General features: G+C 40.0%; 1 protein-coding gene across 1 annotated transcript in view; it reads right to left on the reverse strand.

Moving 5' to 3' along the window:
• FAM83B (family with sequence similarity 83 member B) overlaps positions 1 to 24,061 on the reverse strand; it is a 64,906-nt gene extending 40,845 nt beyond the window's left edge. The window contains exons 1-3 of the mRNA XM_056344659.1: positions 23,977 to 24,061; positions 16,865 to 16,983; positions 8,955 to 9,458 (exon numbers count right to left, since the gene is read on the reverse strand). Coding sequence (XP_056200634.1) covers positions 8,955 to 9,398 — 444 coding nt within the window. The 5' untranslated portion in view covers positions 9,399 to 9,458; positions 16,865 to 16,983; positions 23,977 to 24,061. The remainder of the gene's footprint in view (positions 1 to 8,954; positions 9,459 to 16,864; positions 16,984 to 23,976) is intronic.
• Between the last annotated feature and the right edge of the window lie 1,657 nt (positions 24,062 to 25,718).

Genomic DNA, 25,718 nt, shown 5'->3' on the forward strand with positions numbered 1-25,718 from the left:
ATAGAAGAATCAGTCATAATTCCCAGTTTCATCTCTATGCTTAGTTTTCTCATTTTAAAAGTACCTCCTCTGGGCAAAATAATACAGTTTTTGTTAATTTTTAAAGCAGCTTTTAGAATTACATACTACTGTAAAAGTTGGATCTGTTGATGGTTGATATTTTTAGGCCAATCTTCATCAAACACAGGTTATCAAACAGATACTGTGCAGCCACATATACCTGCCTATTATTTAAAAGAAAACCACACCCCTGACAGTGACTTTTCAGGCAATTATTGCGTGCCTGTGCATTAGGCAGTGCCAAGAAATCATTAGAACAGCAAATAGCTTCAGATATTATTGTGCGCTGTCACGCTGGACAGAAACCTGCTTGCTTTGACAGGCGGTATTCCCCTGGCATTTGAGGGAAATCAGATTTGTGGGCTGACACTATAACTTCTGTTTGCTGCCTCGGATGTCTCTGATCAGGAGGTACAGCTCTCTACAGGTACAGAAGTGAATTCTGCACAGCTTAAAAAAGGCTGTCCCTTGGTGGACATTTCTTGGGAAAGGTCCCACAGAAAATCAGCAGGCACTTGCTCTTCTTCTGGGCTAGTGATTTCGTCTCATCCTCATTATTATTTCTGGCTCATTGAGCATCAAAAACCTGGCAGGAGAACACTAACTACAATACCTTCTGTGGGCTCATGCCACTCAGAATCACCTGAATTAGGAGGTGGTGTCTAGTGCTTTACCTAGTGCTTGAGCCATAAAGGCCGTTTATTGAGCTGAAGTGTAGCCTGCTTGGCAAAGAGTGCTTGCAGCTCCAGGAAACAGCATGAAAATAAGGCTGAGATGTTTTATCTGCCCTTTGAACTGGAGGCACACCCACCTGGCTACCTGAACACACAACCCTGTGCTACTGTTTGAGCCCAACTGCTAAGTGGATGAAGCAGATATCAAAGTTTTCTTTTCATCTCTAAGAGATATGGTGCATAAGTTCTCATATTTTCCTATCGCACAGCTTCATCTCTTACAGCAGGATCGCTGACAGAAGTGAGAAGGCCTGAGGAAATCTGGTGCTGCAGTTAGCAACCCCCCCTGGATAAAAGATGCACCGCAGACATTTTCTGAAGGCAGCTTCATGCCCACACACCTTGCTGGGGAGAGCAAGGGTCACCATAGACTCTGTTTTTGAGGAATCTGTTCTGGTTCCCTCATGTCTTACATCTTCTGGGCAGTCAGTGCAAGCACTCCAGACCAAGAGACAGAACTGGTTAAAATAATCTGCTCTTAACTAAGGTATGAGAACACCTTGTGTATGTCTCAAAGACACACCCTCTTTATCTGAAGATAAGAAAGGACTTATGCTTTTACAAATATTTTTGAAAAGTAAGCACTACAAAGCTACAGTTATATACCAATGCAAACTTTTTTTGAGAAGCACTGATGTTCCCCAGAAATTAGTTTTTATAACTATAACACTAAATGCATGCCTATAATTTTTTTACCAATTAAACCCACAAAGTTAGGAAAAAAAAACTTGTTATCTGGTCCCTAGCTGCTCTGAGTACTATCTGCTAATGTATAATACTCTCAGGCTGCTGGTTTATAACTGTATCTCTTTGCGAATTGTGATATAATTTGATGCCTTTGTGGCTTAGTATTCTCATCTATAAAACTGAACACACTACGGTCGTTTTCTTTGATGGCTAAGGATGAAGGAAATCAATAAATTCTGAATCTACTGTTTATACTGCGGTAGCGGTATGTCTGTACTGGCTGGCACCAATCAGGAAAACTAAGACACCGGTTAACTATATGATATACAGACACACAGCAAAACATTATGATGCTCACCATTTCAGAAAACAAACACAGAGGATATGGGAAAAGATGACAAACAAAGGCAAGGGAAGCAAAGATGGTAGTTTGGTTGCTTCCACTTCTATATTTACAATGTAAAAAGCACTACTGTAAATTCAACTGACTTACTGATCACTGGACTGTATACTGCAAAATTATTAACTTTGTTGATCAAGCAAGCCATAGCCAGATCTTGCAACTGTTTTTTTGAACAGCTCTGTTGAGGTGGGTCATTGTATGGGTGTCTGCAGATCCTACTATAGAGTAGCAATTTCAATGTCTGTTACACCCTGTTCCTGTTGCAATGTCCATTGCTTCTTTCCTCCCAAAGGACAATTATGGTAGGATTTTAAAGACTAAAAGCTCTCTGAGGTCTCAGGTATGCTGACAAAAAGCAGCATTTTTGAAAATGTGGAATTTAACTTTTATTGTACAAATAGCACCTCTCTATTAGAAAATTGTTGCAGACGTACTTTATCAACAAGGTAAAAGGAAAGGCACGGTTGCACTGGTATCAATGGCAAGGTCTGCACTTCTTTTAGAAGTAAATACTAAAATGTACTTTGACTTCTTTTACCACCTGCACTAGAATACTTGCAGTACTCCTTGGGAAAAATAACACAGCATTAAGCAAATTGTTCTGAAATAATTACAAGTGAAGTAGATACCTGTACTCTGACCTGATATATGAGGAAACTTAATACACATAACTTGGTGGCCTTCAATTCAGTCCCTCCAAAGAGCAGCATGGGAATTTCTGAACCTGCAGCTCTCCTTGGATTTTTGTTTTGATCCATGTCAGCAGTTTTCCACTTTCCATGTACCTTCTATCATACCGTATTACACAAATACTGCTGAGGTATTGCAGGCATCTGTATACCGAGATATTCTCATTTAAAATTCTATCATCACAGATAGTATAATATTTTAGTTTCCAAATTCTGATACATAACAAACAAATCTAAAGCTTAAAATCACCCAAAATGTGTCCCCCAACCCTCAAAACATCATTGGCTATGCTGGAAAGCTAGGAGAGATCAGAAGCTATGCTCAAACTGCAAGAGATGAGAAAAGGCCTATGGCAACACGAATGTGAAGTGGTTAAGCCTATAATTCTTCAAGGTGATTGATCCCTGACTGAAAAAAAATAGAAAAACCCAGCTCTCTTGAGGATAGGAATTCAGAAGAACAAAAATAGCACTTCAACATTTCAGGGTTTTTTGACAAGCAAGACAAGGAGAGGGATGAAACCCAACTACACTGGACAGGGCACTGAAAGAAGCATTCTGCCTCGGCAAAATTATTTTACATCAATTGTTTTGTATTTATATCATATTTTGACCCATAATTGCTTCAGTATATTGTAGTACAAAGTTATTGTTGAATATGAAAAAGAACATTTTAACCTACTGAATGTGAAAAAAGCATAAATTACTATTTAATAGCACTTTTGTTTTGACTGACAAAGATCTATGTCAACAAAAGAAAAGATTTTAATGAAAAAATATTGGTACAAAGCATATGTGTATGCTTACTTCTTACATATATGTGAATGAGATAGACGTTAATAAAAAATACAGCTGCCTGTGAGATCTGGCCTTTAATTTTTCCTACTTAATTTTTAAATCCATCACAGAGGTGTGGTATTTTGATAACACGATACCCATTGATGGTGGTCCTCTCTGTCTGCATTATAAGTGCACTGCTGTGTCTGCTCTGGGACTACCCTTACATGTAGGGAGTGGGAGGGCAGAGGGAGAAGGGGACAGGCAAGTAAAATTGTGTAAAGAATCCAATAGCAAATCCAAGCAGAAAAAATACCTGAAATAATTACTTGTTTTGAGCAGATGGCAAAAAGACCTGTCCTCTTCCAATGCATGGCACATGCCCTGGGTGATTAGAAAAGCTGGGACATGACCTCACTCTCTCTAATAAATCTATCAAAAGCTAAAAATCACATTTCACCTAAAAAACATATGCATGGCTGCCATGCTGGTTTTCAGCTAACAGGAAGTCATTTAACAGAAGGTGAGTGGAAATGACTGATGAATGCAGCACCCTTCAGCATAGCAGCTGAACCAAAAACACCTGCTGAAAACCTTGGGGGGTAGAATATTTTGGCAGGGAAAATGTTGCCTATATGTCTTCAGCTGGGAACTGAGTCTTTCTGTTTCACTCTAAGCTTGAAAAAGATATCCACTGTTTATCACTCTACAGATAATATAGAAAACTTTTGAGTGGGATGATTATTGCACTGATCTATTCTTTCTCCCTGAATTCAGCAGACTGTTCTAGCTTTTACAAACAAAAAAATGCAGCCCCTTTCTCTCATCTGCTTGGACTGCTGCAATTAATGAGCTAAGACAAGCATTGCCACAAGCAGGATTCATTACCATTATTCCAGTCTGTATTCAAATCATATTTAAAACAGTTGGCAAAGAGCATTGTTGAGAGAGTAAAAAAAGATTGCTCAACACACCCATATTCTACAAGTTTCTTTCTGTACAGAAACATCACTCTTCATATAGGCATGTAAAGAATTTGATCTTCCTTCACACTAGACTGCAGCCAGAGCCAGTTTTATTATTATTATTATTATTATTATTATTATTATTATTGTATTATACACACAACCAAAGGAGATCAATAGTGAATAATCATTTTTTCTGTAATACATAACCTCTCACTCTTGCCTGAAGGAAAAAAAAAAAAAAAAGAAAAAAAAAAAGAAAAAAGATCAATCCAAACTACAAGAAAATGTTTTCATTTTCACACGACTGTAAAATGAGTCAATGTTTGTTTTTGTTTATTTGACTGGGTCCACTGCTCTGGAAGACAACAGAGGCATCAGATTTTGTACATAACTCCCTCACAAGAACTCAAAGAAAGTCCTTTTTGAATTACTAAGGGCCTACCTACAGTAGGTCCAGCAAGACTTAATAACAAGTTACACTCATTTACAGTGCAACTTAATTCTTTCCCAAGGGTCCAAGTTTTGCAACCCTTTCTCACATTACAAAGCTCAGTCATGAGTAATTCAGCAAAAGCAACTGCCCTTTTTGAGTTTCTGAAATGATACACTAATCATCTAAATTTTTATTTAAGCTTCTAAACAATTAACTTTTTTAAAAGTCTTACAACTATCACTGATTTTATGAACCCAGGCTTAAGACTACTAGTCTATTTGAATAAAATAAAATCAGGGAAAAGTACTGCATATTTACTGAATAGCGTGCAACTTCATACATTCCATCAGGAATCCCAAAAGTATGTCAGGGAATTCTTTCAGTTTTCTGGCTTGTGCTAGAAACCAGCAAACCTTGGGTTGTCTAAACAACATGGTTCTTTAAAAAACAGGTTTGAGTTCTCTCCAGGAAGAGCTGATCCTTATTTGGGTATCAATCTAAAAGACTCAGAGCTATGCATTCTCTCTAAAACTGTGTAGGAATGCCTCAGTGGTGGAGAGAGGAATCTAGTTAATGAAGGAAGAGAAAAACACATTGCCAGAAGGACCCTTTGGTGCTTTGTCCTGTCCTTTCCCTGTTGTCTCACCATGCCTGAAAAGATAGTACAAGCTGTTTCTTGCACACATGTGCAAGTCTCATAACTGAGAGTTTTGAGGCAACTCTTATGAAAAGTCATACAGGGAGAGGACACTTCATTACCAAAGTCTCTGTGTTGCTTTATAGTAAGAGAAGGAAGTCTCACGTTAACATGACACAGATGAGTAATCATCTTGATACCATTTCCCAGATGAATAATCTCAGCAAAAACTGCTAAACATTATCAGTTGCAGTTCAGACAACCCAGCCAGGATGAGTCAGGCTGTAGGAGCACCTCAAGCTTCAGAGAAGCCGGAAACTACCAATGATTAAAGGTAGAAACCTCCAAAACACACAAGAAATAAGGCTACTGGCTTATTTGCAAAAGTCTGTCCATCATTAAGGTCAGACAGACCTTGCAGTGCTTTTTCCCCACGTGGTTATATCAGCATCTGAAAAAGACGCGTGTCTCCCCAGTTGACACCATCATGCCAAACAGACAGGTTATGCTGACAGAGGAGGGTGGTTGCCAAGCTGTATCATTTGGAGATGAGGTCTAGTTACACCAACAGAAAACCCATTTTGTTGACATGTTAGGTTTGACCTAAGGCACTCCGCTAACGTCACACCTATGCCACTGAAGTCCTGTTGTATAGACTGCAGCGTAATGCCATCCTATGTACAATATGGTTCCCCTGCTGTAATATAAGTTCAGAAACATATATCACAAGCATGGATTCATCTCTTTAAAATGATTAGCTCGTTTTTCTAGTATTTAACAATACTGATCCTTTTCTGTAAGAAAAGCTCCATTATTACATTGCCTGTACCTACCATAAAGGTGATGTGTGCATAATTTTTACGCAGATTATGCATTTAAGAAACATTTAAGTGACAAGATTTTCTTATTACACTTTTTCATAGTCACTGGTTTTAGTCTAGTGTAGCATAGCCTTACAAATTATTTTCTTCTTTAGTCAGGAAAATCACTGTCAGCAAGCAAGTTGCTTAATGTTGTTTACAACAGGTTTTCTTAAGGTCAAAATTAACATATGTAATAATCATTTCAAGGAGTGACACTGTGATGCATCAAGCATGAAAGAGGTCAAGAGTAAGTCCACTAATAATGTCATCTAACCCTTATATATCTCCAAGTATTCAAAAGAATCTAGGTTTTAAGTGGCTGTCTCCTTCATGAATTTTTGGGCTAGTATATACATATAAATATATATCGAACGGGTTCCTTCATGGTGTGAATCAGTGCAGAAACATTCTCTGCCTTGCCCTTGTAGGAGCTGGTTTCCTACTGCTCTGAGTGTTCAGGTAGCCCAGGGAAATCAGTGCCTGAACTCAGGCACTTGGGTTTGGTGCTTAAAGCTAGGTGGTATGAATACACCCGCCTCCAACAGTCTGTATATTTTCCCAGAGAAGTTTGCTGTAATTCCCACAGATTTTGCTCAGAGCTGTAATGGTTTAATGTGATTTGCTGAAGAACTTCTTTATTCTTTACAGGTTTCTGTTTTTCATGTGTAGCCTTTTCTTACTTTGAATATTCTCATAAGGCTACAATTTCCACTACTACATAACAAAGAAACCTGCTTAATATAATTGTATTTTTATAAGTGGCTTAGCAGACGTAGGTTAGACTGTTTACAAAGTGTTTGCCTGCTGTATGTTTTAAAAACCTTACTTTACCTTATTTAGAAATCCTTCAAACTTTTCTATGCATCTGCAGAGAGAAGAGGCTGAACAACACTGTGTCTTCTAGATTTAATTGCTGCTTCCTGAAGTGACCAACCCATATCACTGTATCAAAAGTGCTACAGTTGTTGCTGTTGAGGTTGTGCTGATCAACTAAACAAACCTTTCAGCTGTCAGATTTGACAATGACACATACGTAACATCCTCTTTATAAAGTGGAAACACCACAAGCACATCAGAGAGCCAATATACTATGCACTCAACCTTTTCCCAAAGGAGGCTAAGAATCATACCTAATTTTGCTCCATAGCGGTATTCAAAGGCTTAAAATGGCATTTTACAAGGTAGCACCACCAGCTGAGAGAGCCACTGGAAAGGGACTGGATCACTTGCAACCAGCCAGCTAGGCACAAAAAGCATGGCAACTAATGGAAAACAGACTTTCTTTACAGCATTTCAAGACCCTGTAGGAAAATTGAATTAGTTTTCACAATAAAGTTATCTATGCTTTTGTGGCTTCCCTTAGAGTGGATACATTGGCAGCTCAGGAGGTGCTGTTGAAAAAGATCACAGCATATCTTGGGCTAGTCACAGTCAAGACTCACTATAAACAAAAGCAAAAAACACCAAATTTTGCTCTGAAAGGCACAGCAAGGAAAAGAAGTAATTAATTCTCCTCTTCTTTGAGTGTACAGTCATTCTAGACTGTAAACTGCAGGATAAAAGGCCTAGTGATAACTCTATTATGAAAACAAATTATATGCTTTATCTAAAAAGAGGAGAGACATTGTAAAAAGACATTGTCCTTCCCTTCCCCGCCCTTTCCAGTCCATTTCTATTGCACATGTTTACATGCACGTTTCAGCCACTGAAGTGTTTATGGATGCACTGGAGCTAGAGCCCTATCCTACCTATTTAAAGCCCATAAAGTCACACAGAACCCAATTTTTTTCACAGGGAAGACAGGAGAACATGATGTACTTGCTAGGAATACTTCTGAAATCTTGTCAAATCTGCTTAAAAAGATAATGTCGCCCAGGGTTGAACAGAGCTGTATGCTAATACATTTTATGGTGTTGTTTTTTTTTTTTTTAATATTGGCACTGGAAAGCAAAAAGTGGTTTGTACACACAGCACCCTGTCACTGAGGTGTAAGCCAGGTGTGCCTTAGGAAACAAGATGCAAGTACCCTTAAGTGGAAACAAGTGCATTTGGAGAAGTGTCCCTATTTCTTATAATTAGTCATTAGCCTGAAATGAAGGTAAGGTACCCACGTAAAATCTGTTTCCTTGTTGCCAAAACCTTTTTTTTGTTTGGTTTTTTTTTGTTTCTTCTGAGCTCTCTTTAATACTTTCTGACTAATTTCTGCAAGGACAGTTGGCATGCAAAATCACAAAACCAGAGACTCTCAAAGTACATGAGTCAGGCATACACCAAGGTGTTATTTTCTTGTAACAGCAGGGTACTGTTCCAAACCAATGCATGTTCCCACTGACAGAAGAGAAACCTTAGGATATATCCTGAAGTTAGATAGAATTGTATCACTTGAGGTATACTCAGCTGAGGTCAAACAAAAGGTGTGCTGTTTATCTACAAATTCCCCATGGACTGGTCAGCATTACAGAAAAATGTTAATTATGCTTCATTAATCCCTCCAATTAATCCCTGACCCCTTGTAAATAAGGTTAGTAACATTGGTGCATGTGATACCAAGGGACTGATCTCAGTCTGGGAAAAGCTTTTCGTTTCAACTGTTAGCAGCCAGATCATTTTTTACTGCCAGAAATAATAAAAAAAATCTCTAGTAAAACAGCAACTAGATTATTATGGCCACATGGTTTTTTCAACAATATTTTTCATGTTTACCTTTCTTGCATCTCGTATCATCTTCCGAATGGTTTCCTTTATGGTGTAAGGCTGTGCTCGTGGTGGATGAAAAAGCAGATCAATATTCGTGCCACCAGAAATTCCAGGCATCAGGTAGGGCCAACCTAAGTCAAGATTTGGAGCTTCCACATCTGATTCAATGGGCCAGTAGGTTCCCGAGGAAGAGGTGTCATCAATGGCATGGTTAGAGGAATAAATTGTGTTTTGGGGAAGTTTCTGAACATTGTTCAAAATATAATCAATTTCCTCATCTGCTAGAAACTCTGAGCATCTCTCTTTGGAAAGAAATTCTTTGTAGGACTCTAAACCTCCTTCAATCAGAGCATCAATAGCTACTCGGTACCATTCTTTGTAATGAGGTTCAATATAGTTGTCTGATCTGCATTCATCATGTAAGGATGATAGCAAAGATGACGTTTCCATTTTCACAGATATTTTGTATAAAGTCTCTTAAATTTCCATTCATGAGCTGATGAAATGTATCTGTAAAGAGAGAAAAGTAAGAAAACAATCAGAATATTTGTAGAGATGCACATGCACACAGATGTTATTCAAAATACTTCTCTGGTAATGTTGCTTTACGTTTTTCTAACACCTTCCAAGAATTTAAAAATGTTTTGAAAAGGCTCAGGGATTAATATTGCGAAATGAATATTAAAGAGGTAGATAAAGAGCTGCTTCTACACAAGGCAAAACTAAACACATAATTAAGTGATTTGATGAAGTTCTCATATTAAAAGCTACAGCAGAGCTCACAAAATAGTGAAGATCTGCACCAGTAACACCAATACATACCTGACACACATTCCAATATGCTACTGTAGGTTGTGTTTCAAAACTCTCTTCATAACAACTGACAGAGTAGTGTTCAGAGAAACACTGCAGAAAGCAATTGTGTTTTCTACTTCTTGATTCATTACTCTTTCTCTGCAATGCATTTCTTTTCTCTGGCTTCTTTGAAACCACAGTCTTTCAGGTCCTTCTCCTTATCTATCTGTTCTCCCATGCTGATCTAATCCATTTGTTGCTCCCAAGCAGGACCAGCCTACCTCATTTCAGTGAGTTATGAGGAACTCCAGAAAGATTTATCCTCCCACATCTGGGATCAAACTCTGAATCAGCAATCTGATGTCTAGTTTCCACCCTACTCATTCCTTCTGCCAAAAGGAGCGGCTGCTTTAATCTTAGCTTTTTTTTTTTTTTTTACCTCCAAAACATTAATAATAAGTTGTTTACTGCTGAAGATTTATAAATTCATTCTTACCATCTTTTTATTTCATTTAACAAGGGCTGAGAAGAATGGTTCCTGCTGTGACAATCTGGGATTTAAGACAGAGAGAGGACAAATGGCCAGCATTTCTTCCTTTATGTTAGTGCAACCCTACAGGACGCCAGCAACTCCACTGTTTGCCTAAAACCTAAACTGCAGTGAACGTCTGCACTGGGCAGGTAAGCCACACACAGAAAAAAAAAAAAAAAAAAAAAAAAAGTGGTGGGGGTGGGGGGATTGTCATGAGAGTGGCATGACCATGGCTATGTAAAATAGATGATACATGGTAGCACTGTTTCATGTGTTTCAGGCTAAGGCACGAAGGTTAAGAGAAAGACAGCGCAAGTAAGAATATCCAGCAAAGGCAGAATAGTTAACAAAATAGTTACAAAAAGCATATACAAAGTATAGCTTGAAAGTTTACACTTGGCTTCCCTACAAGCCTCATTAATAGCACACCGGTATAATAGCAAGGAATAGTCCTATAAAGTTCTAATTTCATATACTGGCATATAAATGCAACATAATTCTCTCTTCACATCAAGACCTTTCAAATATTTTTGCAAACAGTTCATCTGCTTTCCACTGTCTGTTAGGAACAGTTTAAATGTTCTTGAAAGGAAACATAAATTAGCTACATTAACCTAAAGGAATGAAACCCAAAATCTCTATACATCAATGATACTCCAAAATCCAACTAAATGTTCAATCAAACCAAGATTTCTGAGGAACTTGGGAACTCTGAGGTTAAAAAAAAAAAAAAACAGGAAAGAAAAATCCAGATCTGAGGCTGGCATCAGCATGTCATATGAAATAATTCCATTTGAATCCTGTCTCTCAGCCAAGTAGCAGGGTAGATCTTCCCAGATAGGATTGCTTTCGAGCCTGGGGGAAAGGAGTGTTTCTGGCTGCTTCCAGAGTAGCTCTTTGTGGTGAACTGGAAAGCAACAAGCGAAAGGGATCCAACTGCTCTCCCCTGATCGAAAATTAAATGTATTCCCGTGACAGATATTCAGGGCTTCATTCTGCACTGCTCTCACAGGTAGAAATAAAATCTTATAAACCAGGAGGGATAGCATTACACTTTGCCCAGATGCAGATACAGCCTGTGGCATAAGGCGATGGAGAGCCGAGCACGCAGTAAAGACAAGACAGACCAATTCAAAGGTCAAACTCTTACAATGTTGTAAAATTAAAACATTCCCATCAGTGTCGCATGGAAGGAAATCATCTGGAAGAGATTCTCAAGACATTTTAGATGAAGAATGAAAAACTACTGAGAGTTCCAAATGCAGAGTCACTCAGCTGAGCTGTTCTGAAGAGTCTGAACATGCATACAGGCGACTTGACCGAGAATCTAACATTCCCCTCTTGTAGGGCCCTCCAGGACAAGTAACTAAACAGCGTGGTAAAACAGTCAGCCTTATTATGACATTTAAGACTAAATCTGATTTTACAAAGGCAAGTGAAAGATATCTCTGAATTTCTTACTACTTTGGAATGGATATACTTCTAAAATAGGTATTTTGCCACTGATTGCATATATGGTTGAGAAAGACCTAAGTGTTTATTTCAAAAGCTGCTACTTCTCACTCTTTCCTTTGAAAATAATATAAGGGAACAGAACTATACTTAATATGTAGTGTTGTGTAATATAAAATATTGAATGTTATGAACAAATAAAAGGCAAAAAATGATTGCATGTGTGTGCTGGCTCACATGCATTTTTGTTTGGTTTGGTTCTTTTGATTTGTTTTTTTGTAATAGTATAGTACATTGTTTGACTTTTCATTGAAAACAATGTCAATGCAATAACTCATGCTTAGACTTATGCTGAAAGCAGGGTATAAATATACTGTAATCTCAGAAAGGTGAGAGTTTTAGTGCAGTTTCTTACAAATAAGAATACTTATTTTACAGTGAACATCTTTGCTGTTGATCTTTGCTTTGCAAGTGCTGTTTATAAAAGAAGCTTAAAGCACTGCAGATTTATTTAAGAAAGTAAATGTAAAATCTGTCAGCATGGAAATAAATCACAGAACAGAGGAGACAAATGAAAAAAATTCTAATTCTTGTTTTTGGTATTATAAACATCAGCATGTGATACGTTCACAAGAAGAAACAAAAGAAAACACCCAAATTAAAACAGTGGCTTCAGGTGTATTTGACTAAAGCTCTAGATGTCTTGACACGGGTACTTTCTGACTTAGAAGGTTAGAGCTATTTTGTAGGAAATGCACCTATGAAACCGATATAAATTTGGATAGAGAAGCAGAGGTTTAGACAAAATTCTGAAACAAAATTTCAGGCGCCTTCTTTACCCGTGTATAATGATTTCTGCATAATCAGCTTGATTCATCAAAGATCCTCTTCAGGACAGCAATTCTATTAGCAAGGTTGCGCAGAATGAGGCCCATCTCTGCAGGCTTCCAGAGCTTTATCAGACTTCACGCACATGATCACAAATTTTACCAGCACCAGAAAAGCTGTTACTCATCCTCTAAGAAACAACCTTGGCTAAACCTGAATCTTTTGCTGAAGAACACAAATTCTGAATCCTGCAGTGATGTGATCATCTTGTCCTATTAACAACATGCTCAAACTTTTCCAGTGTCATTATCAGGAACCCGGCAGGAAGACCACTTTTTCTTTGAAAGAGAAGTAAATGTGCCTTTTCGCAGAAAGATACAGAGAGGTATCCCAGCTTCCACAAAAGCAGCTGATGACAAATGCCCACTGAAGAAAATGATGCAACATATTGCAGTGGTTCCAGAAGCACAGTCCTCCAGGCTAGAGCTAAAGAGAAGCAACTTCCCCGCCTTACTAATATTCTCAGGATTTGAAAAATTTCCTATTCAGCAGCTTCGGGGAGCAGCCTTAACCTCAGGCTCGTACAGCCGGTCCTTGGCAAAGCCCTGGCCATGGTGCTCTCCTGGGGATGTCCTTATCTCTTTTCCGACTGAAATGTGATTGCTTTGACGAGCCTCTGCATAAAGTTTCGACCTTGTCACCTGGGTTAAAGGAAATTTAAACCACGGGAAGTTCTTGTTGCAGGCCCCTCTCTCAGGTACGGTTTATGGGGCACCCACCTGAGCAACCCCGACCTGCAGCTGCACTGCGGGGCCTCGGCACCGCTCGGGGGCCGGTGTGACAGAATACACAGGCGTTTCTCGACAGCTGCTTTTCACCAACCTTTGTATTAGGGAATTGTATCAAGAATAAATAATAATTACCTACATTAATCTGTGACAGGCAATTACTTCATTATTAACGAAATTACAGTATTTTCCGTGGATGCAAAGGGCATGAAATCCGAGCGAAAAGCTACACCGCAAGCGTTCCTGCTTCTTTCTCTCGCCTTTTTTTCCCTGCTTCTAAACCAGAAAGTTAAACTTCCCAGGCAAAACGGCGGCCACCCCCCACCCCCCGCTGGCACCGCCACGTGCTCGAACACGCCTCAGCCTTGAGGACACCGCGCCAGTGTCACGCCCGGCCTCGGCGGGACCCCGGCGGGAGGCGGGGGGGGGGCTGCGCGCGGCCCCGCGAGGGAGCGCGTCCCCGCCGGCCGCCCGCCCCGCCCGGCCCTTCTCCCGCCGCCGCCGCCCCCCAGCCGCTCGGCGCCGGCTCCCCTCGCCGCCGCCGCCGCCGCGTCGCGATCCCCGCGGCCCCGTGCCGTACGCCCCGCGGCGCCGAGCGGCCCTTGGCGGGGCGGGGGGCGGCCGCCCCACCCGCCCGTCCGCAGCGCGGGGTCGGCGGGCGCGCAGCCTGCCCCCGCCCCGCCCCGCCCCGCCCCGTCCCGTGGGGGGGGGGGGGCAGCAGGGGTCCCACTCACCGCGCCGGTGCCCTGCGCTGGGGTCTCGCCTCCGGAGCGGCGGGGCGGCTCGACCCAGCTGCTGCGATCGCGGCGGCGGCGAGTCAAGGCGGCGCAGGGCTCATCGCAGGTACTTCCCGTCGCTCTCGGGCGCGGTGGGTGTGGAAACCAGTTACAACATGTCAGGACGGTGTCGCACCAAACCCGCCGCCGCCGCGGGAGCGGGGCAAGGGCTTGTCTGAACTGGGGAAGCCCGGCCCTCGCGCGGAGCGAAGGGCAGCGCCTTCCCAGGGGCGCGGCGGGGCCCCCCGCCCCACCCCAGCCCACCCCATCCCTCCCCACCCCAGCGCAGCCCGGCCCTGCCCTGGGCAGCCGCGGGCGCCCGCGGGGCAGGGGCCGGCCCCAGCCGCGCACATGGGCAGCCCGCGGGGGGGCCTGGCCGCGGGCCGTCCGTGTGCGTGGGAGAGAGAGCTCAGAGCAAACCGTGGCTTGAAGAAAACATAAACCCGTCAGCCTTGAGTCACAGTTTTTCAGGTTAAGTCCGGGGAGCAAGCCGCGGCGAGGGAGTGATACCCGTGTGGGACCTTTCAACTCGGTGCTGTGGACGAGCCCCCTTTCAACCGCTCAGTTGCTTTAAAATTCTCTTCTTTTGCTCGTGATGTCTCAGGTCAGGGAAACGGACCTGAAGGCAGAGCTCCCCACCCTGCAGCCAGCGCCAGCCTCCTCGGCCACGCCAGCGTGGCAGCCCCACTCTGGGGGACGTTTGGGAGCCCTCACTGAAAGGCTCTTCCCAGCCACGGTCATCTTTTCAGTAGGATCATGCAACTGCCCACAGATCAGGTCGTCACGCGTCCGTAACTTTAGCACACCGAGACTTAAGCACACCAAGTTTTCTTTGTCATTTGAAATTAACAGCGATAGACAGAAAACTTTGTATAGGCTTTGTCCATACCATACCCTGTGGTGCACAACTGCAGGCAGCTCTTTCATGAGCCATTTAAGACAATGCAGCGTAACCCTGACAATTATGCTTTATCAGCAATAATTCATCCAGTCTGGCTTTAAGCACAAACTTTTTTTTCTAACCTCTACTGCCCAAGAGTAGGTGCAGGGTATATCCTATTTCTGAAGCTAAGCATGGTTTTACTGAGACTTTTTGATGATGGTTCCCTGAGGGGGGGGGGGGGGGGGGGGGAGTAAAAATATGCAATATCTATACAACAATATAAGTATATAAATGTCTAAGTCTGGTGGCCACCACGCAGTGACTTTTTCTGTACAGTTCATTTAGGTAATGGAATGCGCAAGAGGAAATAGCTGGTGTCAATATGCTCATGGACTACCCTTTACAGACATAGGTTCACCTGGGTTAAATAATTAGACTTTTCTCACACCCGAAAAAGAATTTCCCTGGTTTTGATGAAACATAAAGGAGAAAAGCTGCTGTAAAAACAAACAAACTTTTAAAATGTACTTAGTACTTTATAGTTAGTTAGTGTGCAACACTTTTTATCCCATGAAAATGTGCGGTCAGGAAGGAGAATGTTTCTGTGGAAACTTGTCTGTTAAAGAGGTGGGGCCCTGTAAATTTTTTAAAGCAGTTCTATTTTCTAAAATTATTTTTGAAAGGGTAGGAGGTAGAGAGATGATCATAAAAGCACTTTTGACCTTGACTGAATTGGTTGGACTTTTATTACATAAAATTTGCAAGTATTACTGGGCCTTTCCTCTAGAGAAGTCAGTGGTTGAGTACTGGCTTAGCATAAACAAAAAGCTGTAATGAGACCGGTAATAGCTTCCTAAATAAGGAAAGCTACATGAAAAAAGTACCTAAGTTTTTTTGCTACATGAGTGTCTGTACAAGAAGAGGGTTTTTTTCTGTGTCTTTACAGTGTCCAGCTCAGTGGGAAACTGATCTAATATTGGCATCTTAAGCAACACACACATATATATGCAATACAAATGAACAATACAATATAAACCAGCAACAATAATATCAGTAATTTGTTGCTGTTGTTACTACGGAGAGCACTGCGCTCTCTAAATAGCCAGTACACCATGCCAATTTTAAAATTAATGGGTAAACAGAATGATGAGAGGAGGTGAAGAAAACTTAAACACATCTTCTTAAATACCGTGAATTGAATACCTTGCACAGAAGACAGAAAATGGGGATGGCAAATGCTGTTGGAGAGTCTTCCACACATTTGGGGGCTGCCCAAGTTTGTTAACTGAAGCCCTAAAGTAGCTATACTACTAGACAAGACATTTCATAAGACCTAGCTTGGATAGCATGTTTCAGAAACCAGCTATCCACAGTCAACTGTCAAAATAAAGAACTTTTGTACTCTGCGGGTAGTAAGCTTCTGGGTCTTACAGCCATGGGAGGCAGTGGAAGCAGACAGTATGAGCAAGCTCAATAAGTGGTACGAGAAATTCTTAAACAATAGGTATAAAACTGGATTCTAATAGGTTGAGGTGGGGATATGCCCTTCAGCATCCTTACTCCTAGAGTTACGGAGCTGTAGCAGTTTGAGGGGAGTGGACTGCAGAAACTGGCCAGGCTTTCACTTGCCTAAATAGCTTTTCCTTTTGCCATTGGAAACATAACATTGAGCAAGAGCAGTTGAAGCATCTTATTGATTAGAATTGTTTTACTGGAATCCCACTGCTTCATGAAGCCTCAAAACTACAGAAAAAGTTCTTATTGTAGACATAGCTTGTTCATGGGAAAAGAATCAACTACGTAAGTCTGATACCACCATTCTGAGAATGTGATCAGAAGGTACACTGTTTGTCTTAAGTGACCTGTGTACTCAGATGATGGTGGTGATGGTTGATCATCTCTGTAACTTCCATCAGTTTCCAGTTGTCGCTTCTGAGACTTTTTTTTGGTATTCAAAGATGATCTTGCCATGCGGGTCTAGCTGAATGCAAGCAGAAGATAAAAGATTGTTATCACATATACAATGACACCAGTCCATAAGTTTATGATATGAGTAGTTATTAAGGATAAATATTTATATGAACAATACTTATATTCCTACTGCATGTTTACTAAGATTTAATTTAGATTTGCTAAAGGGGGTATTGATTTGGAAGCAGTGAATGTTTATACAATTCATGACATCTATGAGCTGAGTTTTATTAGATTTTAAACAGATGAAGAAAGAGTACAGTCCTGAAGATTCATACTACTCGTGAATCAAAGGCCATCTCATCTAAAGCATAAGTGCAGAGGCTTCACACACTAATCTTAAAATTAGAAGATATGTGCTATTACAGGTATGGATATAAAAGGAGCTGCACTGCACAAAGCCTGATCGGTACTGATACAACACACACACACACACACACACACACACCCTACACACACACACACACACCCCTTTCATACAGTAGCAGAGAGAAAAATGACACAGAAAGGACAAATTAATATGGGAGAGCAGGTGTCCTACTCTCAGTACATGCTTTTTTCAACTTAAATAATCATAACCTACTCTATTTGGTATCATATTCTCAAATCAGGGACACATTAATTTGGTCATAGTGATGTAATGGAAATACTTGGCAATGTCCAAACACTGATAGTTTACCAGTTACCCCCACAGCTGCTATCAAGTAATGGCCATTAGTTGAAATACAAAGAATTAAGATTTTTTACTGAGAGGGTGTTCCTAACCGATATATGGTGGCCTGGGTATATATTCCATATACTATATGGTAGATTTTTATCCAAGGTCAGGTCCTGTGTCAAAGCTTTGTGCAAACCTACTGAAATGACTTCAGGAAGTTCAATTGTGAAGAGAATCTGGAGGTTTCCTCCAAGGAACTTATGGTAAGAGCAGAATAAAATTATGCAAAACACCTTATTTTTGAGACACAAGTAAATACATAAAAATCCACCAGTCTTTATTTTCTGCCCTCAATATATATAGCTGAGAGATAGGGTAAAAGAGCAGGGTGAGAGAAATTATCAGAGGTGAAGAACAGCTGCCATATGACGAAGAACCATGCAGACTGGGACTCTTCAGGTTGGTTATGGAATCGGTGCCTGAGGTTTCCTGATGTGGTTTGTCACATCATGTGTAGCTCTGCTGTAAAACAGGGCTGACTACAGAGAAGGAAGCTCCTCTGAGGTCTGCTGTAATATGAAGACACCACCTCTGGCTCAGGAAGGTCTGAAATAGGAAGTTCCAAACTGGCAGAGGATGGCAAAGTATTCTTCATTCTTCTGCTTCATTCCTCTCCTTTTCCTCTTTGCCACATGTCTACATGCACTGTTAGTCACCGAAGGGCAGATATAGGGCCACGGAGACCTTTGCTCTGACTTCATACAGCTGTTCTTCTATTCCTTACAAGCATGCTAAGGGCAATGTGTAAAAAAGGGGGAGGAGTGCAGTTTCCGTACTTCAGATTAACTTCTTTCTCTGTGGGTCAGAGAGGTGGCTCCCCTTGATCTTCTTGCAGGCTTCTAGACCTCTCAGTGTGTGCCCTTAGACACGATTCTACCCCTGCCCCAGGGGAAGGAAGGGTGCACAGCTAGCAGCAGGTAGCCCAGTTTCCCTTGTTTTCTCCATGGCTTGTCAAGTTTTTTAGTTACACAGGTGGGTATCTTCTTCAAGATTACCTAAACCTTTATAGTTTTTGAGGTCTTCTCAGACTTCATGTGTCCTTGTGATTCAGGCTCTATCTTAAAAATCTTTTTGGCCAGGTGGGATCCATGTGCTTGTCGTAACTTCCAAAATACATACTTCAGGCTGACTCTTGTCATTGTTTTTTTCTTTTCTCACTTGCTCTTACTTTAACATCCACCTTTGCCTTACTCTGGAAATAGTACTCATTGTACTATTGCTACTACAAGCAGGCAGTAATACAAAATTGACCAGAAAATAAAGCAAAAGAATAAATACATCTGTTTTTCCAGTTTGTTGGAAACCTCTTTTATAGAATGAATCATAGAATGGTTTGGGTTGGAAGGGACCTTAAAGATCATCTAGTTCCAATATCTAATTCCAGTATCTTGGTCTCCATCTTCTCACTTTCCCAGGAAACTAAACTTTCTGAAGTATTTTCCCTACTGGGCTTAGCCTTTCCTTCTCATCACATCTTCGCAAGGGCTGGTACACTGCTGGAGTTTGAATGACAAAATCCTAACCATATATTTTGTGATCTAGATTCAGGATTTAAGGTGTTAGAAACTAGGGATGAATATGCTTGCCTCTTGAAGCCAAAGGTACTTTAGAGTAATGCAGAGATCAATAATAAAAATTTTATACTAATTTAGTAAAAGGCAAACCTACAGAGAATTTTTTATAGCATATATTTTAATGTTATAGAAACTATTAGATGCAACTTCACAATGTGTATAAGTAAGAATCAAATTATTGAAAGCTAGACTAGACTTAGTCCCAGGATACACCAGTTGGACCAAGATTTAAGTACATCAAAGTCCAGTTTGCTGTCGATGCATTATTAATGGAAAATATCTCTTCCCATTTAAGCTGTTTCTCCTTAGTACAGGTTCCATGAGTGTTCAGCTCCCCACAGGAAGGGAGAATAATTTCCTTGTGGAATGGCAAGCTGTCTGCTGTTGTTTGATCTTAATGTTTTAATGAACTGCAGATCCAAATCCTGCATTAGGCCATGACCAGGAACCCGAAACATGTACGCTGGGTTTGTGTAGACTCTCACTATATAGCCATAAGGATCTTCTAGCCAAAAGGAGAATTCACAGCTGCTAGGTTGCTTCTGACTGAGAAAAAAAAGGTGAGTCCTGTAAATAAATGCATAGAAAGCGAAAAATGAAATAGGGCTAGAGGGAACAAACTGTTTCTCAATTTACACACAGTATATTTTCAAAGCTATAACCACTTTGACAGGCCTGTGTTGGCACTTAGAAGGATCTGCTTTTGGCCTGGTATTCACCTCTCTGCTTGGAGGTGAGGTTGGCAAAAGGATGAAAGGTCTTTGTCTCCTTCCAATCCCAGAAGTGCCTGAAGCTAGTTTTCTTCCCACTGCTGGTTACAATGGATGCTTGGAGCCTACAGTGTTACCCTTGTGTTTACTTGGGTGCTTATGGTCCTAATAAGCTTTGTAGACCCAAGCCCATCTCTCCTGTAGCCTTCTTCTAATACTAAAATTTGGGAAGGATTAAAGGTTTCACAATACCTTTGGGAGGTCTCTGGCCATCAATTGTAATACTGGCAGAAGTAGAAGGGAGAAATTTACAAGGGAATAGAGCAGACTATATCAAACAATAAAATCACATAAAAGTCTCAACGGCACAGAAAGTTATGTTAATGTTCCAAAGTGTCAATAAAATTGGAGGTCTGGATGCAGCTGCTAGAAATGGAAGACTTGTTCTTTTCTGGGTAGATTCACAAACTGCCAATTAATTTATAGCCAAGGAAGTAATTATCAATGGTATAAGCAGTAAACAAGTTCCAAAAATATTCCATACTCAAAGACAAGGTTTTCTTAACTGTCCACATACCTGTCCAGAAAACACAAACGGCCAATATGATTAAGGACTGTTTACTGGCTGAATGAAACAAAACAAATGCTGGAGTTCACAGGAGCTCAGCAAATGCTTTCCTGTGAATTTGATGTTTCACAATCAGTGTGAAGTTGTTAACTTATATGTACAATTAATCAAACAAACATCATTTACTCTGTGTTTATCGAGCAATCTATAAGAATTAATGTAGTAGTGTTACTGTAACCATGATAAACTAAGGATATTGATGATAAATATTTTTAAGTAGAAGTAATGTTTTTCATCAAGTCAGCTAATACTGTTGTGAAAAGTAGACAAGCTTATGGACACTGAAGCTTCTCCAAGTCTGAAACAGATGCAGCAAACTTCAAATCCAAGTACAAATTGTGAACAATTGCTCTGAGTTGAATCAGAGATGTTTCAAGTACCGAAGAGAAAAAACATACAAAGACAGGAGTAGCCATACTAGGTCCATCAAATTCAATATCATGCTTCTGATCATAAGTGGTTAGAACAAAATATTTGGGCAAGTCTTCAGTCTCCCATCTTCAGCTGCCAGCTCTTTCAGAGTCATAGGTGAGTTGGGGATGATGGATAAAGTGCACTGGAAACCCAAACATAACTGTAATCCCAAGCAGAGGAAATACAGTCACTTGTTTCAAGATGTTTTTAAAAACTCTTGCTCTGAGGTTGTGAGAGGAAAGAGATGAATTGTGATGGCACTTATGTAGTGCTCTCCATGACTTTGAGACAACAAGGCGCAACAATCACAAGTTGCAGCAAGGGAAAATCTAATTGGGCAATGGAAAATTTCTTCTCTGTGAGGGTGGTTAAGCACTGGGATGTACTTCCTGGACAATCTGTGGGATCCGCCTCCATGGAGATTTTCAAAACATGATGGGACAAGGCCTTGGACATCCTCTTTTAATTTTTCAGTTAGACTGGCTTGAAGCAGGAGGTTGAACTAGATGACTTCCAGAAATCCTTTCCAACCTGATTTTTCCATAATACTGTGATTTTGTACTTATTCTTCTTCCTGTAACTTCCGTAATTCTGACAGTTTACTCCATCCCTAGAACAGTAAAGTCCTCACCAGAGCTTTGCTAAAAGGCAGTTTTCCTTTATGCTTCTCTGCTGTGTGTTATAGTCCTCAGTCTTTAACTGGAATTACCTGCTGATAATCAAAATTTTAGTTTTACAAGCTTAAGAGTTTTATATTGTCAGCATGTAAGAGCACTGCAGAAGTTACCTCTAGGAAACTGAGGGGGTTGCCAGTTCATAAGAGAGGCAACTGAGAAATAGTGAGAAGTAATAGCTTGAGATTATGAAATAATGTTATTACCTGATTGTGTCTACTAATATTATCAGCAATGGAATAGCTAATTTCTCTGATACTTAAATTGGCTTTAGAGTTAAAATACCAAGAGTAATGGAGACCATTCATTCCCAACACTGGAGCCTTCAGTTAGCTGTTAATGTCCTTAAGGTCTGTCTTGAAATCCTGAAGCCCAGAAATACATTTCTTTTTTTTAAATGCAAGCTGAGATCTGAAACAATAATTCTGTGATGCTATGTGGATTCCTTATATATGGACTATTCATGATTATCCCTAACAAAACTGCAAGTCAAGCAAAGCAAATACTGTGAGATTGTACCGGTTATTATTGGACCATCTAATGCTGGAGAGAAATTTTATGTCAAATGTTTACAAACAAGCAAGCTGAAAAGTTTCTGCGCTTTATCAATAACTTTGACATGTCTGCAAGAGATTGTGTTGTGCATCAAACCTTGAAATAATTTAACACTTTGAGTCCTCTGTGATATTTGATGGTTAATCTGAAATAGTCAAGTTCCTGAACACTATCTTGGGAAAAACATACTCATAAATTCAAATGTTTGTGCATTCTCTCCATACCTTTCAGCCATGTGAGAACCCATGTGATAAAGACCTAGAGGTGGATTTGAGTTATCATCTCACATTTCCCAGTTATGAGACATCACGTGCTTGCAGTTTGTTTTGATCAAACAAATAAATTAACATTTAAAAGGCAATCCCAATCTGATTAGGATTTACAAATTTAGTAATTAGTAAAATAATAAGGGTGGTTCAACTCAGGACCAAAAAATACAGAATAAGGAGTAATTCAGTAAACATGGCTGGGTTATGAACATGGAAATTTGCAGTTGCCCTTGCCAGGGATTAAACTTGTTTTAAAATGGAATCATTTCTACAGAAAAAAAGAAAAGTGTTTTGAAGCTAGACAATGTCTGAAGTTCAGTCATGCTGAACTATAAATGTATGGCCAACTAGAATGAGGCGGACTATCGTAGAAATGTAAGACAGAATAAAAACCTTCTCCAAATGAAGTAAATCCTATCCTTTCAATTTTTATCAAAGCCTAACAATTTATACAGTGAAGTAGCCAGAAGTATTTCAGCTCTAACAAGGGACTTTGATGACTAACACAGGACCTCAGGCGCCTGTGTGAAAATTGCTCATCAAATAAGCCCTTCTCAACTGTTACTTAAACTGATTCCGCAGGGTCTTATTTTAAAGCTCCAGGGTGCCTGTCGCTCTGTGCCTGCATATACACAGATCTTGGCCCCTCTGGGCACCTTCACACCTAACTCTTAAACTTGATCAACATCGAGAAGCTTTGAATTCCTCCTCTTGCATCCCACGTGATGCTCTAATCAAAAGGGTTTTAGGGATGTAGGTCCTCTGTTGGCTTTGATCCTCTCCGCTGTATTTCAGTTTTCATTTACTGTGATTTGCAGTGGAATGAAAGAAAATGGTTCAATTCTAATTTCCTTTAGTCAGCTTTAATTCAGGCCCATAATAAACATCACAAATCTCAGCGGAGACACGAGCAGAGTGCATCATAGGAGACTGGTGCATAGACTGCAGTGAGTAAGTCTTCCGGTGACCTCAGAAAAGTGCAGTGTCAATGACCTTCTACATCATAAACCAGCATGCAACATGTCCACACCCACAGGAAGAACAACAAATACAAGGTTATGTCCAGTTGTTATTACGCATATCCTAGCATTAGGAAGCAATAAAAGGATAGTGGAGTTGGAAGACAATCACCACCACTTACATTTTGATCAATGGCCTCCAAACTGGCAGTAACATTAGGCATTTAACAGCTGTATTATTCATAGAAGAAACAGGTTTTTTGTGAAGGAGGGTCATAATGAATCATGGTCTGAATTTGGGAAACTACTCCCTATGTCTAAAAGTAACACAGAGTGAGAGACAAAAGGAAGAGTGAGAAATGTCAATACAAGTAATTGCAGATGCGATAAGAACAAAAGTGTTCCTTCAGGGCTATTTTATAGGCAAATCACTTAATAGCCTCCTGTGTAATCTCCCTTATCCCCTTACCTGAATGTGCACATCCATACTTTTGTAACATACCTTCTTAGCAATGTAGTTTTCACTGTCAGAAATTTGATTGTTTCCTTGTCATCATTCAGTTTCCTGATAACGCCTGGTATTCCTGAAAAAAAATAAATTTTCATTCTCCTTTCCCCTGTGGGTTTATCCATTATTTCTCTAAGGCATTCCTCCACAGCCTAATAAACTGAAAAAAATGCACATAGCACTGAGGCTCTGTACCTTGTATATAAGTTTTGATTTGATTTAATTTCAGATTGGGCATTGCCAAAAGCCAGGTACAACAAACATCAGTAATGTTTATGGTCAGAAGTGCTTGAGTGACTATGTGTTTGACTAAATTCTTTTTACTCCATTGCCAGATAGAAAACAGTACAGTGGAGATGGAGATCATGTTGCCGACTGAGATACAGGAGTTACCCCGTCCCTATATCTCAATATAGGGAAGAAGCCTTGACCGAGTTCTGAAAATGCTTGGCTGTAAGGGTGAACTTGGCCTTTGAGACTAAATATGAAGACAGGGTGAAAGGAGATACATATGAGTTTTAATGCTGTGTAGTGTAAAATTAAAGTTCTAATTCAGTGTTATAATTCATAACAACTACTGGAATCTATGCAAGAACATTCTGAACATGTATTAGCCAGAGTGCTGAGAAATGTGTAGGGACAACTGGCGACTTTGAGGAGAGCTGCCACAGTGGAACGGAGTAGATTAGTCCAATGAATTACTGGCATCATAGTAAATGGAAATACAGCTCAAAATACAAATAATCCATACAGAGCTTAAAATATTTATGGTGGAGCTTAAATTATTCAGATCAGCAAATTTAACATAAAAATGAGGTGCATTGCATATGAGTTGAAAAGGAAGGATAAAAAAAGGAAATCATGTGATAGTGATGGTTTATTTCATAGGAAAAACAAATCAATTTATTCATAGAACTAAATGAACACATTTGTCCAGAATATGCTGGTGCTCGTAATTGGAATACAGTTCTTCTTCAAATTAACATTAGTTATTAAAAAGAGAAACAAAGATTGTAATGCAGGAAAGATTGTAGTGAATTAAGGTTAATATTTTTCGTGTGTTTGTTTACACCGGACAGCTTTATAGTTCAGATATTTTACCCTGATTATAATGGAATTTGTGTGATATTAAGTGACATTTAGTGCTAGTAAACATACTTAAGTATGAGTGCATATGTTTGCATTATATACTCTTAAATACACTGAAAACCATATTGCAATCAATACAGATTTTGTTGCTTATCCTTCACCATTTTATCCATCACTCCAAGTTTTGGCTAAGCCTTGCCAATAGTGTATGAAACACCGGTTACAGTTCACTCTGTTCCTTTTCCCTCACAAGGAAAGTTGTTTACATTTTATACTGCTTAGGTTTGTAGGATTTCTTCCAGGAAGAGTTGGGGGATTTAAAAAACAAACAAACAAAGCAAACAAACAAAAACCTGGCATGTTTTTACTGCAAAATTTAAGACTGGAGAGACATGCTTTGCATCTGAAATGCAAATTGCTAAACATGCAATGGTTATAATCTTCTGTACAAAATAATATTGCGCTTCTTGGAATAACCTACAAAAAATTCCTTCTCTTGGAGACTCACTTTACTCTTAGACAGAAAGTTGGACTGTTGTGCACATAAATTTGTTAGAGCATTGTACTGAACAACAAATTTCATTTACAACTTTTTGATACCAATTGGATTTTTTTTGAATTTTTGTTATTTTAAAAAAAGTCAGAAG

This window comes from Falco biarmicus, chromosome 6 (assembly GCF_023638135.1).
Source record: "Falco biarmicus isolate bFalBia1 chromosome 6, bFalBia1.pri, whole genome shotgun sequence".
Lineage (NCBI taxonomy): Eukaryota > Metazoa > Chordata > Aves > Falconiformes > Falconidae > Falco > Falco biarmicus.